Consider the following 12183-nt stretch of genomic DNA (forward strand, 5'->3'; position numbering starts at 1 on the left):
TCTCTAGGTCCCCATGTTTAATTCCCACCATGTACCAGCTCAGATGTCCCCTCCTCCAGGAAGCCCTCCCTGACCTTCAAGATGAGTCAGGCCTTCCCTCTGAATTCCCCCATCCCAGCCCTGCCCACTCTGAATCATCACTATCCGAGGACAGGTCTGTCACTCCCACTGGATTCTGAACCCCAGGAACCCAGGGCCAGGGCTGTCTTGGTCGTGTCCATAACCCCTGTTTCAACCCATTACAGGACCAACAGTGTTTGGAAGAATGAATAAAGGAACAGGGACAAGTTCAGTGCTTGTGGGGGCGGGGCTGTGGTAGGGAGTAGGCCCATATGTAAAAAGGGGCTGGAACCATTCAGGGGACGAGAAAGGTGGGGACTGGGTATTCTAAGGACCTCCAACCCAGGAGAGAGGTGAGAAGAGCCGCCAGCTGAGAGGTTCAGGGAGCTGGAGCGGCCAGTCTTCACCCCATTCTCTCTTAGCTTGTGACTCTGAGTAAGGGACCTCCTTTGGCTCAGTTTCCTCATACAAGTAGCCAATTGCTTTCTGGGGCTGTTGGGACGATTAAGTCAATTCAGGACCGCGGGAATACTCCGTGGAGGCCAGAGCCAGGACGCAGGATGTCCTTTGATATCCCCCTGCCCCACGTCCACATAACCTCGCCCCACACACCCACACTCCACACACACGAAGAAGGAATGAGAAAGGACACGGGCTCCTCCATGGTGGCCCCAAGTTCTGCATGTGCCTCAGTTTCCCTGAGAGCACAGGCACACCCGAGGTCACCACGTTTATTGGATTCATATTTTGAGGGGGTGGGGGGTCAAACTGTCGGGAGGGCTCAGAGCAGGACGCAGAAGAGGCGCTTGTCTCGGAAGGGGTTCTCTGCGGCGGGTACCGGCGTCACCAGCGGGTCGTCTTTGGCGTGAGTCTCGCAGAAGGCCAGGAGCTCGGCCGCTGCCTGCGACACCTGCGAGCACCCAGAGGGGAGATGTCCACGCCCCGCCCCGCCCCTGCCTGGGCCACGCCCCCTGCTTGGGCCCCGCCCCCGCCTGGGCCCCTCCTCTAGTCCGGCCCGTCCCTTTGTCAGGCCCCGCCCCCGTGTCCGGCCCCTCCCATTACCAGGCCCCGCCCTTAGGCCCCACCCCAGGTGTGGCCCTGCCCCTTCTCGGTCCCTCCCCCTTGTCCAGCCGCTCCTCACCCCCCACCCCGCTTCCTTGGAGCCCAGTCCGGTTCCGAAGGGGATCTTTCCACCCGGGCTCCCGGCTCCACTCCCAAGTCTGACCAGTCCAGACTCCAGCCCCGAAGCCCGCGGCCTTCCTCCCCACCCCGACCCAGCACCTTCATGCGGTCGATGTTCACCTCCAGCTTCAGCTGCTCAACGGTCTTCCGGGCCTCCGCGATCTTGGCCATGTTGTTGGACATGGCTGCGGCGGGGAAAGGTTAAAAGCCGATGGGAGTGGGGGCGAAGGAGTAGGCTAGGGCAAAGGTGGGTCCCTAGATAGGGTTGGCGGTGGTGGTGGAACCCAGTAATAGCGGCGTGCGTGGAAGGGCTCGCCGATGCGGTGCACAGAGTGGAGGAAGAGACAGAAAAACAGAAGAAAAGGGGAGAGATGGAGATCTGCGTAGATGGGGGACCAAGAAGCCGGCCGAAAGAGGGACCAATGAACAGGGACGAGAGGGCCAAGAGAAGGCTTGGAGGGGTGCACAGATGGGGTACCTAGAGGCAGGTGAAGGAAGGAACACAGGGAAGAGAGGGAAGGCGAGGGGAAGCACAGATGGGAGGCCGAGAGGCAGGTGGAGGGAGGGACAGAAGGACAGGAACACAGGTGTTGGATCCAGAGATCCAGGTGTCCTCACCTCCCGGGGAGAGCGCAAGAACCAGGAGGGGGCCCTCCCCAGGCCAATTAGCAGTGGCTCCAGGGAGAAGAAGGAATTAAGATCACGGCGGGAGGGGCACAGAGGGGGCCTCATTAGGGCCTTAGCAGCAGCTGCCCCCTCCGCCCCCCTCGGGGAGCCCCCCATCCCAACCCTGGCCACCTCAAAGGCTCCTCTGCTCATTAGCAGCCAGAGAAAGGGCTGGAGAGGGGGGCAACACAGCCAGGACTGGGAGAAGGACAGGGAGGATGGCGACAGGGACAAACAGAGAGAGATGGGGAGGGGGAGGGGGGATAAAGAGACTGAGGGAGAGAAAGATGGAGAGACAGGCGGGAGGGACGGAGTGATGGAGGGAGTAGAGACAGGGAGAGAGAGGTGTGAGGACAGAGACAGAGTGATATGGGAGAGAGAAGCACAGAGCGGATGAAAGGACAGAGGGAGGAAAGAGAAGGGGTGATGGAAGGCTTAGGAAGAGATGGAGTGACGGAGATGGGAGAGGGTAGACAGAAGGGCAAATGGAGCACTAGAGGCAGGGACAGTGATAGAGGGGAGAGAGGACAGAAAGGGCAGGGAACGGACAGAAGGAAGTGGAGGGGCAGGAGGGGACCCAGAGTGATGAAAGAGGACAGAGGGGGGCACACGGAGAGACAGGGAAAGACAGGCTGGCGGAGATGAGCAAGGATAAAGTCACTCATTCACTCACGCATTCATTCATTCCCAGGCAGAGGGACCAGCTGTCAGGGTTCAGGACCATAGCCTCCTACCTGTTGCTGCTCAGGGCTGGGAAGGCCGGCGGGTGGCAGAGGCACAGCGTCTGGGTACCCACCTCAGTTCTGCCCCGCCCCCTCTCCTGGGGCACAGCCCCTGAGGACCCGCCTCCTCCTGCTACCACCACCAGCATACCCATCACCCTCGCTTCCTGTCTCTCTGGGTCCTCTCGTTACATCTGTCCATCTCTCTCTTTGTCTTTGTGTGTCTGTGTCTCTCTCGCTTTCTCTCTGTGTCAGTCTCCCTTTTCAATCTCTGTCTCTGTCTCTGTCACACTCACATACACACACACACACACACTCACAGGAAAAGTGTCTTGGGATGGGCCCCCCTGCTCTGCTGCATTTATCCCAGTCATCCAAATCTCTCCTGTGGGTCCCACACAGCCTCACACTCCATTACATACGCTCTGCCACCCTGTCACACCCACAATCTCCGTATCACCCCATCCCAGATGATCCCCTCTCAGCACACAGAATCACACTCACAGTCCCTCGCAGAGATGCACAACTCTTCGCTGTGTCACATGATGCTGTGTACAGTCTCCTGAACCACCCTAACCTTCTGCGGCGCCACAGCCACTCAACCTCTCGAAATGTCACACGGTCCCTCACGATCTCTCTGAGAGGCCCATCACCACCAGTCACATCCTACACAACCACAGTCAGAGGGACAACCTCTGAGCGTCAAGTGTAGACACACACATACACAGTTCCACACACCACCTCTCAAGATGCCTTGCTGAGCCTCACACAATCTGTATCACACACAGGTGCTGCCTTCATACCGAAGCCTCCCGGTGTCACAACTTAACACCCATGAGCTTTCTCTTGCATGCTCACCTGAGCGCCCTGGACAGTTGCACATTCTCTAATGCACTGTCATGACACTCTGCCAGTCTCTCAGGGTCCCACACGATCTGTGTTACACACAGGCACACCCAGCATCTCACACGTCATCACTGTGGCTGACACATCCTTGTCGCACACTCACAAGGTCATTCACACTCAGCTTCCCTCCCCACAGGTCTCTCACACTGCTTCTCACACCATTACTTGGTGGGCCATTCTCATTCATTCTTGCCCTCTCTCACACACCATCTCCCCATGGACACACACAATTCTCCCATCCTCACCATATTGCACACTGTCACACACGACCACTTGCTCACACATGGTCTCTCGATGTCACAGTCCCCCAAATAGTGTCTCAGAGACACCCAAACTCATGGTGTCACACGCAGTCACCCATATGTCATCTCAGTCACTCACGTAAATGGTCACACACAATGTCTCAGTGTAACACGATTTGAAGAACTGACTCATTTGAAAAGACCCTGATGCGGGGAAAGATTGAAGGCAGGAGAAGGGGACAACAGAGGATGAGATGGTTGGATGGCATCACCAACTCAATGGACATGGGTTTGAATAAACTCCGGGAATTGGCGATGGACAGGGAGGCCTGGCGTGCTGCAGTCCATGGGGTCGCAAAGAGTTGGACACGACTGAGCGACTGAACTGAATACGATTTCACAGTCACGCCCAGTTTCTGGTTGTCAGAGAAAATCTCACAAGGTCACACAGCTGCGCACAACCTCTAGACGTCACGCGCGATCTCAGAGTAGTACACACTCACAGAGCGAGTATCACCCACGGACGCCCATAGTGTCCTGCCCTGAACACACTCTTGTGGGCGCTGCACACTCAGCCCGCAGTCGTCTCCTGGCAGCTCCCTGCTGGACACACGGGGGCGCCCGCGGTCCGCCGAACCGCCCACCCCGCCGACGCCAAAGCCGTAGGAGGTAGAAACCCGGAGGGCAAAGCGCCCCCGCTGGCAAGCTGGGAATTAGAGGTGGGAGAGACACAGAAAGGTGGAGGGAGCTAGAGAAAGCTCACTGAAGATGGACTGGACACAGAAATTCAGAGAGAGATGCCGGGAGAGACAGAGGCAGAGATAGGGACACGGAGACGGAAATTTGGAGAGATGGACACCTAGGGACTAAGAGAGACAGAGACAGGCAGAGGGTTGCAGAGATTGAGAAGTGCAGGGTACAGGAGAGACACGCAGACAGAAAAGTAGTCAGAAACAGTGACTGAGAAACACGGACACCGAGACACAGACAGAAGCGGGTAGAGAGACAGACACGACCGACAGCGCCTTCCGCTGGGGACCGGATCGCAGAGGCGGGGTCTGCAGAGGCGCGTCCCAGAGGCAAGACCTCTGGGCCGCCGAAGGGGCGTGGAAGTTCGGGGCGGGGGTTAGGAGGGGCGTGTTCGGGGCGTGTCTTTGGGGGGCGTGTCCTGGGTGTGGTTTGCCGCGAGGGGCGGGTCATGGGACCAGCTCCCGACTTCGCCTCCCGAGCCGGCTGCGGGAGGGGCGGAGGCCGAGCCCCGGAGAGACGTGGAGGTCTGGGAGAGAAGCGTCTTTACTGCAGTCATTCCATCCCAATTCGGTTTTTACCGCCTGAACAGGGAAGCAGGACCGGCCGGCAGGGGATACGGGCCTGGGTCCCCAGTTTGATAGCGGGATATCGGACCCTGGCTCCCCAAACCTCTATCGCGCGGGAGCAGCAGGGCCAGGTTGGAGGGGGGAGGGGAACTAGGCTCACATCTGGAAAGCATCAGGCGCGCCGGACGTGCCAGGGCCCCGGGCCCGGCTGCGGAAGAGCGGAGGGGAGTTAGGGCGCCCCCGTCCCCCTCCCTTAGCGGGGTCGGCCGGCGCCGGGGAGGGGCCTGGGTTTACGCCTAACCTCGGCGCCTCCCGCAGCTGCTTTCCATCAGCAGTTTTGGCCCGGGCAGCCCCCAAGGAGGAAACACGGCTCAGAGCGGGGAAAGACAGGGTGACGACCCAATCTTCCCTCCCTGTCTCTAATGGCAGCCAGAGGCTGGGGGCGGGGAGATGGACAGGCGGACGCTGTCTGAACCAAGCGTAACCTCCATTTCTCTTCCCGGTTGTGGACCTTTTCACTCTACGCATTACCTTGGTTTCCAGATGTGCAACCCTGCCCTGTGCTGCAGAGGAATTCCCCAGCTTCATGGCAGTGGTACTCCTGATCCCATTTTCTGGAGGGAGAAACTGAGACCCTGGATTGCAGATTCAATTCTGACTTGAATTATTAAGGAAACGTACGATGACTTCCAAGAGTAAATCTAGCATGGAATACCCAGTCCCTACCGGACGTTCCATATGAATGTCTGCAGTATCTCAAACTCAGTTGCCCAAAACTGAGCTCCTGATTCCACCTGCCAAACCCTTTCCTACCAGTCTTATTCATCTCAGTTGATGGGTCAATCTTGATTCCCCGCCTCCTTTTCTCACACCCCACAACTGCTCTAGCAACAAATCCCATTAACTCCATCTTCAAAGTCTGTCCACAATCCAGTCACTTCTCACCTCCTCTGCTGCCCCCATTCTGGTCCAGGCACCATGCCCTGCAGCTTGAACAATTATAGTCCCTACTCACTGGGTCTCCAGCTTCTATTAATATCTCTGTCTCCCTCAGCCTGTTCGGCACAGAGCAGCCAGAGGGACCCTGTTTAAAACAAAGTCCCAAGATAACCGTAGCAAGTGCTAGTGAAAATATGGAGAAACTGACACTCTCATACACTGCCCGTGGGGATGTAAAACGATGCTGCCATTTTAGAAAATACTCTGGCAGTTCCTCAAAAGATAACAGAGTTACCTGATGACCCGGCAATTCCTCTATTATGTATCTACCTAGGAGAAATGAAAGCAGGTAGTCACACAAACACTCTGTATTTGAATGTTCCTAGCAGCATTATTCACAAAAGCCCCAAAGTGGAAACAACCCAAATGTTCATCAACTGATAAGTGGATAAACTATATGTGGTCTATTCAAACAGTGGAACATCATTTGGCAATAAAAAGAAATGCAGTACTGACATGTGCTACAACATGGATAAACTTTGAAACATTATGCTAAGTGAAATACACAGTTACAAAAGACTATATATTGTGTGATTCCACATGTATTTCCAGAACAGGCCACTCTATAAGGATAAAAATAGATCTACAAAAGTGGATCCCCACAGGCTGGGGAGACTGTAGGATGACAGATAAGGGATGCAGAGTTTCTACCTGGAGTGATGGAAATGTTCTGAAATTTACTGTGGTGGTAATATAATCACAGGACAACTCTGTGACTATAATAAAAGCCATTGATAAAACCTTGATAAAAGACATTGAAGAAGACAGAAATAAATGAAAAGACATCCTGTGTTCATGGACTGGAAGAATTAATATTGTTAAGCTGTCCATACTATCCAAAGCAATTGAGAGATTGAGTGCAATCCCTATCAAAATTCCAGTGGCATTTTTCACAGAAATAGACCAAACAATTCTGCAATGTGTATGAGATCAGGAAAGACCCTAAATAGCCACAGCAATTTTGAGAAAGAAATACAAAGCTGGAGGCATCATGTGCCCTATTTCATACTATATTACAATGCTATGGTAATTAAAACGGTATGGTACTGGCATAAAAACAGACACATAGGTCAACAAACTAGAATAGGGAGCCCAGAAATAAACTGACACATACATGGGCAATTAATTTATAATAAAGGAGCCAAGGATACACAATAGAGAAAAGACCGTCTCTTCAAAAAATGGTGTTCTGAAAACTCAACAGCCACATGCAGAAGAATGAAACTGGACCCCTATCTTACACCTTGTGCAAAAATTAACTCAAATGAATTAAATACTTGAACCTAAGAACTGAAACCACAAAAATCCTAGGAGAAAACATAAGCAGTATGTTTTGACATCAGATGTGGAGATTTTATTTCTTGGATTTGACACTAAAAGCAAAAATAAATGTGGGACTATATCAAATTAAGAGTTTCTGCACAGGAAATCATCAACAAAATGAAAGGGCAACTTACTGAATGGGGCACATTGCTAACCATGTACAAGATAAGGGATTAACATCCAGCATACATAAAGAACTAATATCCAAAATATATAAAGAACTCATACAAGTCAAAAGCAAAAGGGAAATCTGATTTAAAAAATGGGCAGAGGATCTGAATAGACATTTTTCCAAATAAGACATTCAGATGGCCAACAGGTTCATGAAAAGGCGCTCAACATCACTAAACACCAGGGAAAGGCAACTCAAAGCCACAATGAGATATCACCTCACATTTATCAGAAAGGCCATCATCAAAAAAAGAATGACAGGTGTCATTCAAGGATGTCAAGAAAAAGGAACCCTCGGGCACTATTCCTAGGAATGTAAGCTGGTGTAGCCAGGATGGACAAACAGTATGGAGTTTCCTCAAACAAACAGAACTAACATATGGTCCAGCAATTCCACTTCTGGGCATTTATCTAAAGAAAATGAAAACAGTAATTGAAAAGGATACATTCAGCCCTGTGTTCATTGCAGCATTTGTTACAATAGCCAAGACTGTGGAAGCAATCTAAGTGTCCACTGATGGGAATGAATAAAGAAAATGTGAATATAATGGAATATTATTCAGGCATAAAAAAGAGGGAAATCTTGCCATTTGTGACAACATGGACGGACAACAGATGACATAAGTCAGACAGAAAAAGACAAATGCCATGGGGTCTCATTTACATATGGAATCTAAAAACAAAAAGCTTGTAGACACAGAACAGATTGATGGTTGCCTGAGGGGTTGGGGGATGAGCAAAATGGGTGAAGAGAGTCAAAAGCGAATTTCTAGTTGTCAAACAAGTCAGTCATGGGATATAAAGTACAACATGGTCAGTATAATTAATAATCCTGTGTTGCATGTTTGAAAGGTGCTGAGAGTCCATCTTAAAAGCTCTCATCACAAGGGGGAAACAATTTAAACAAAAACCACTGAGTCCCATATTTTATATGGGAGAATTTTATGGTAGTGAATTATGTTTCAATAGAGCTGTTAACCCCCTCCTCCCACACCCCAAACATCTAAGTTCCTCTTCGGCTCTGAATTCTCCCATGGGTCTCATCTCTCTGGAGGAATAAAAACCAAATTCCTCACCGTGGCCCATGAGACCCCACATGATGCAGTGGTCCCAGACCGTCTTCTGCCCTCACCTCCCCCGTACCCTCCCCAGGCCCCATTCTCCCCCGTCTCTCACTGCTCCAGACATGCTGGACTCCCAACTATTTTGCCAACATACCAGGCACTGTTTGGGCTTCAGCACTGGCTGACCTCTCCGCCTGGGAGGTTCTTTCCCAAGAGATCCACAAGCCTCGACTCTCCACCTCCTTCAGGTCTCTGTTCAAACTCACCCTCTCAATTAGAGCACCCCCCGGATCAGTCTACTTAAAAACTCCTCTGCCTCCCCATTCCTCCCCATTCCTTCATCTCTGCTGTTTTCCCCTCGCAGTCCTTATCACCTTTTAAAAATTACAGAATTTATGTATTTATTATGTCAGCATCCTCTCCTGCCGGCCACCAGCTCAGCCTCCATCCCTGTGAGCAGTTCCTTGTGTATCTGTCTAGAGATAATCCCTACAGAAATAGGCTGATGGGGCAATGGCTAACAATGTGGACTCGTAAGCAGTCTAACTTAAAGCTCTGGCTTTGCTACTTCTTGGTTTCTGGTAAGTGACTCCAGAGAGCTGTGCCTCGGTTTCTCCATCAAAATGGACGTAAGAGGGACTTCCCTGGTGGTCCAGTGGCTAAGACTCCATGCTTCCAATGCAGGGGGGCCCTGGTTGGATCCCTGGTCAGGGAACTAAATTCCACATGCTGCAACTAAAGGTACCAAGTGTCACAACTAAGACCCAGCACAGCCAAATAAATAAATATGTGTTTTTAATGGGTATAAGCATCATATCCACCTCCGTGAGAATGTGAGAATTAAATGAGTCACTGAGAGTAGTCTGGCATATAGTAAGTGCTCACAGAGTGTTAGTTGTTATTTTTTTATGATTAAGCACTAAAATCTTAAAAAGGAAGAAAGGTCAGCCATCTGCACTTCAACCATCTTGACCACTGAGTGATCTGTGTATCCTTAGACAAGTCCCTTCCCCCTTTCAGCTTTACTTGCTCTTTTTATGAAACAGAGATGGGAGAAATATTCCCAAGGGCCTGAGAAGCAATGACTTTTCCCGGAAACTTTAAAAAATAACTTTGTGAGTTCCCTGGTGGTCTAGTGATTTTAGATGGCGCTTTCAGTGCAATGCCCCAGTTCTCTGGTCAGAGAAATAAGATCCTGCAAATCTCATGGCACAGCCAAAAAAAAAAAAAAAAGGCAAAAAAAATCAAAACAAAGCAAAAACTAAACTGTTACTGTTGAAGGAAGTATCTTTTAATCCACACACACACCACCACTACAACTCACACCTACCAGAAGGGAAGCTCCATGGGGCAAGGACTTTTTTTCTGTTTTGTTCCTTACTATATCCAAATTGTGGAGAAGGCAATGGCAACCCACTCCAGTACTCTTGCCTGGAAAATCCCATGGACAGAGGAGCCTGGTAGGCTGTAGTCCATGGGGTCGCTGGAAATCAGACACAACTGAGTGACTTCACTTTCACTTTTCACTTTCAGGCCTTAGAGAAGGCAATGGCAACCCACTCCAGTGTTCTTGCCTGGAGGATCCCAGGGACCGGGGAGCCTGGTGGGCTGCCATCTCTGGGGTCGCACAGAGTCGGACATGACTGAAGCGACTTAGCAGCAGCAGCATATCCAAATTGCCTTAGTGGGCCCTGGACATACAACTCAGTACAGCAGACCTTACTCTCTCAGAAGTCAAAGCAACAGAGAGGTGGATGCACCCATGTAGCCATGTAGTCACAAGGGTCAAAGCAGCAACAAAAATACCCATTCTTCAGACTGTGGAGTCAGGTGGAGATTGGATCCTAGTCCTGGCTCCCTCTTGCTTTGTGACCAGGGTAATAGCCCCTCTCTGAATCTCTATTTACCCATCCATGCAGTTAGTATAATTATTGCTGCTGCTGCTGCTGCTGCTGCTAAGTCGCTTCAGTCGTGTCCGACTCTGTGCGACCCCATAGATGGCAGCCCACTAGGCTCCCGTCCCTGGGATTCTCCAGGCAGAACACTGGAGTGGGTTACCATTTCCTTCTCCAACGCATGAAAGTGAAAAGTAAAAGTGAAGTCCTATTCTTAGCGACCCCATGGATTGCAGCCTACCAGGCTCCTCCATCCATGGGATTTTATTGGGCTTACCCAAAAGAAAAATGGGCAAAAGGTGTGAACAGGCAATTCAGAGAATTACAAGTGGGTCAGCCTCCCTGGTGGCTCAGAGGTTAAAGCATCTGCCTTTAATGCGGGAGACCAGGGTTCGATCCTTGGGTCAGGAAGATCCCCTGGCCTGGAGAATCCCATGGATGGAGGAGCCTGATGGGCTACAGTCCACGGGGCCGCAAAGAGTCGGACACGACTGAGCGACTTAACTTTCAACAAGCATACAAAATGTGTTGTATAAAAGTAGGGAGACATGCTAATTAAAATAAAAACATCATTTTCCCCCCCAGATTGGCAAAATGAAAACGATTAATAGCATCTCTTGTTTGGTGAAGGGGTGAAAAAAAAATGGGCATCTCAGAAATTACTGTTGGAAATTTCAACTGAGGGCAGTCTCAGTGGAAGGAATTGTGACTATGTCAATTAATATTTCAAATGATTGTACTGTAATGACCAAGCAAGTCTATTTCTAGGATCCTACAGAAATATAGATATGCACAAAGAGGCATATACAAAGATACAACTGCACTAAAGTCCAAAATAGAAAGAATTGAGGAGCTGACAAGGTTAGATCATGGAATCATACGCAGCTACTACAGTGATAGGAAAATATGTCACCTAAATTTAGATGAGATGAAAAAATTCCTAGAATACAACCTAGTAAAACTGACATATGAAGAAATAGAAAAGCATAAACAAATAAACAGAAAAGCTAAACAGTACTAAATCCTCAAAGAAATTCAACTAATTAAAACCGTTCCCATATAGAAATCTCCAGGCACAGATCAAAATTTGATAAACAATGTATACATATGGCTCAACTTATGTAAACAGTTTTAGCTGTATAGAGTATAACTGCTGCTGCTGCTAAGTCGCTTCAGTCGTGTCCCACTCTGTGCGACCCCATAGACCGCAGCCCACCAGGCCCCACCATCCCTGGGATTCTCCAGGCAAGAACACTGGAGTGGGTTGCCATTTCCTCCTCCAATGCATGAAAGTGAAAGTGAAGTCGCTCAGTCGTGTCCGACTCTTATCGACCCCATGGACTTCAGCCTACCAGGCTCCTCCGTCCATGGGATTTTCCAGGCAAGAGTACTGGTATGTATATTAATATATATGGGCTTTCCTGGTGGCTCAGCTGGTAAAGAATCCACCTGCAATGAGGGAGACCTGGGTTCGGCCCCTGGGTTGGGAAGGTCCCCTGGAGAAGGGGATGTACCCACTCCAATATTCTGGCCTGGAGAATTGTATGGACTATACATCCGTGGGGTTGCAAAGAGTCAGACACGACTGAGCGACTTTCACTTCATGCATATGTAGAGTCACATATATTTATATAGCT

The 12183-nt window shown here is 50.4% G+C and overlaps 1 protein-coding gene across 2 annotated transcripts; it reads right to left on the reverse strand.

The window, feature by feature from the left end:
* Window positions 1-715: 715 nt before the first annotated feature.
* Window positions 716-10039, reverse strand: GNG8 (G protein subunit gamma 8). 2 transcript variants are annotated; one of them, XM_086353260.1, is made up of 3 exons: window positions 2643-10039; window positions 1342-1427; window positions 716-970 (listed from the first exon to the last, which is right to left on the reverse strand). In XM_086353260.1, exons 2-3 carry the CDS (start codon window positions 1423-1425, stop codon window positions 842-844), a joined length of 213 nt encoding a protein of 70 aa, XP_086209386.1. In that variant the 5' UTR covers window positions 1426-1427; window positions 2643-10039; the 3' UTR covers window positions 716-841. The 2 variants fall into 2 exon arrangements, with proteins under 2 accessions (XP_086209386.1, XP_086209385.1); XM_086353259.1 differs by having other exon boundaries at window positions 1342-10033.
* Window positions 10040-12183: the final 2144 nt, after the last annotated feature.

This window comes from Bos grunniens, chromosome 18 (genome assembly GCF_055505025.1).
Source record: "Bos grunniens cultivar Pamir isolate PY7600 chromosome 18, Bosgru_T2T1.0, whole genome shotgun sequence".
Classification (NCBI taxonomy): domain Eukaryota; kingdom Metazoa; phylum Chordata; class Mammalia; order Artiodactyla; family Bovidae; genus Bos; species Bos grunniens.

Coding starts and splice junctions, on each gene's coding strand:
- GNG8 (XM_086353260.1), bottom strand. CDS start 1,425: ATGTCCAACAACATGGCCAAGATCGCGGAGGCCCGGAAGACCGTTGAG. Junction 971..1,341: donor TGAACATCGACCGCATGAAG/GTGCTGGGTCGG, acceptor GGGTGCTCGCAG/GTGTCGCAGGCAGCGGCCGA.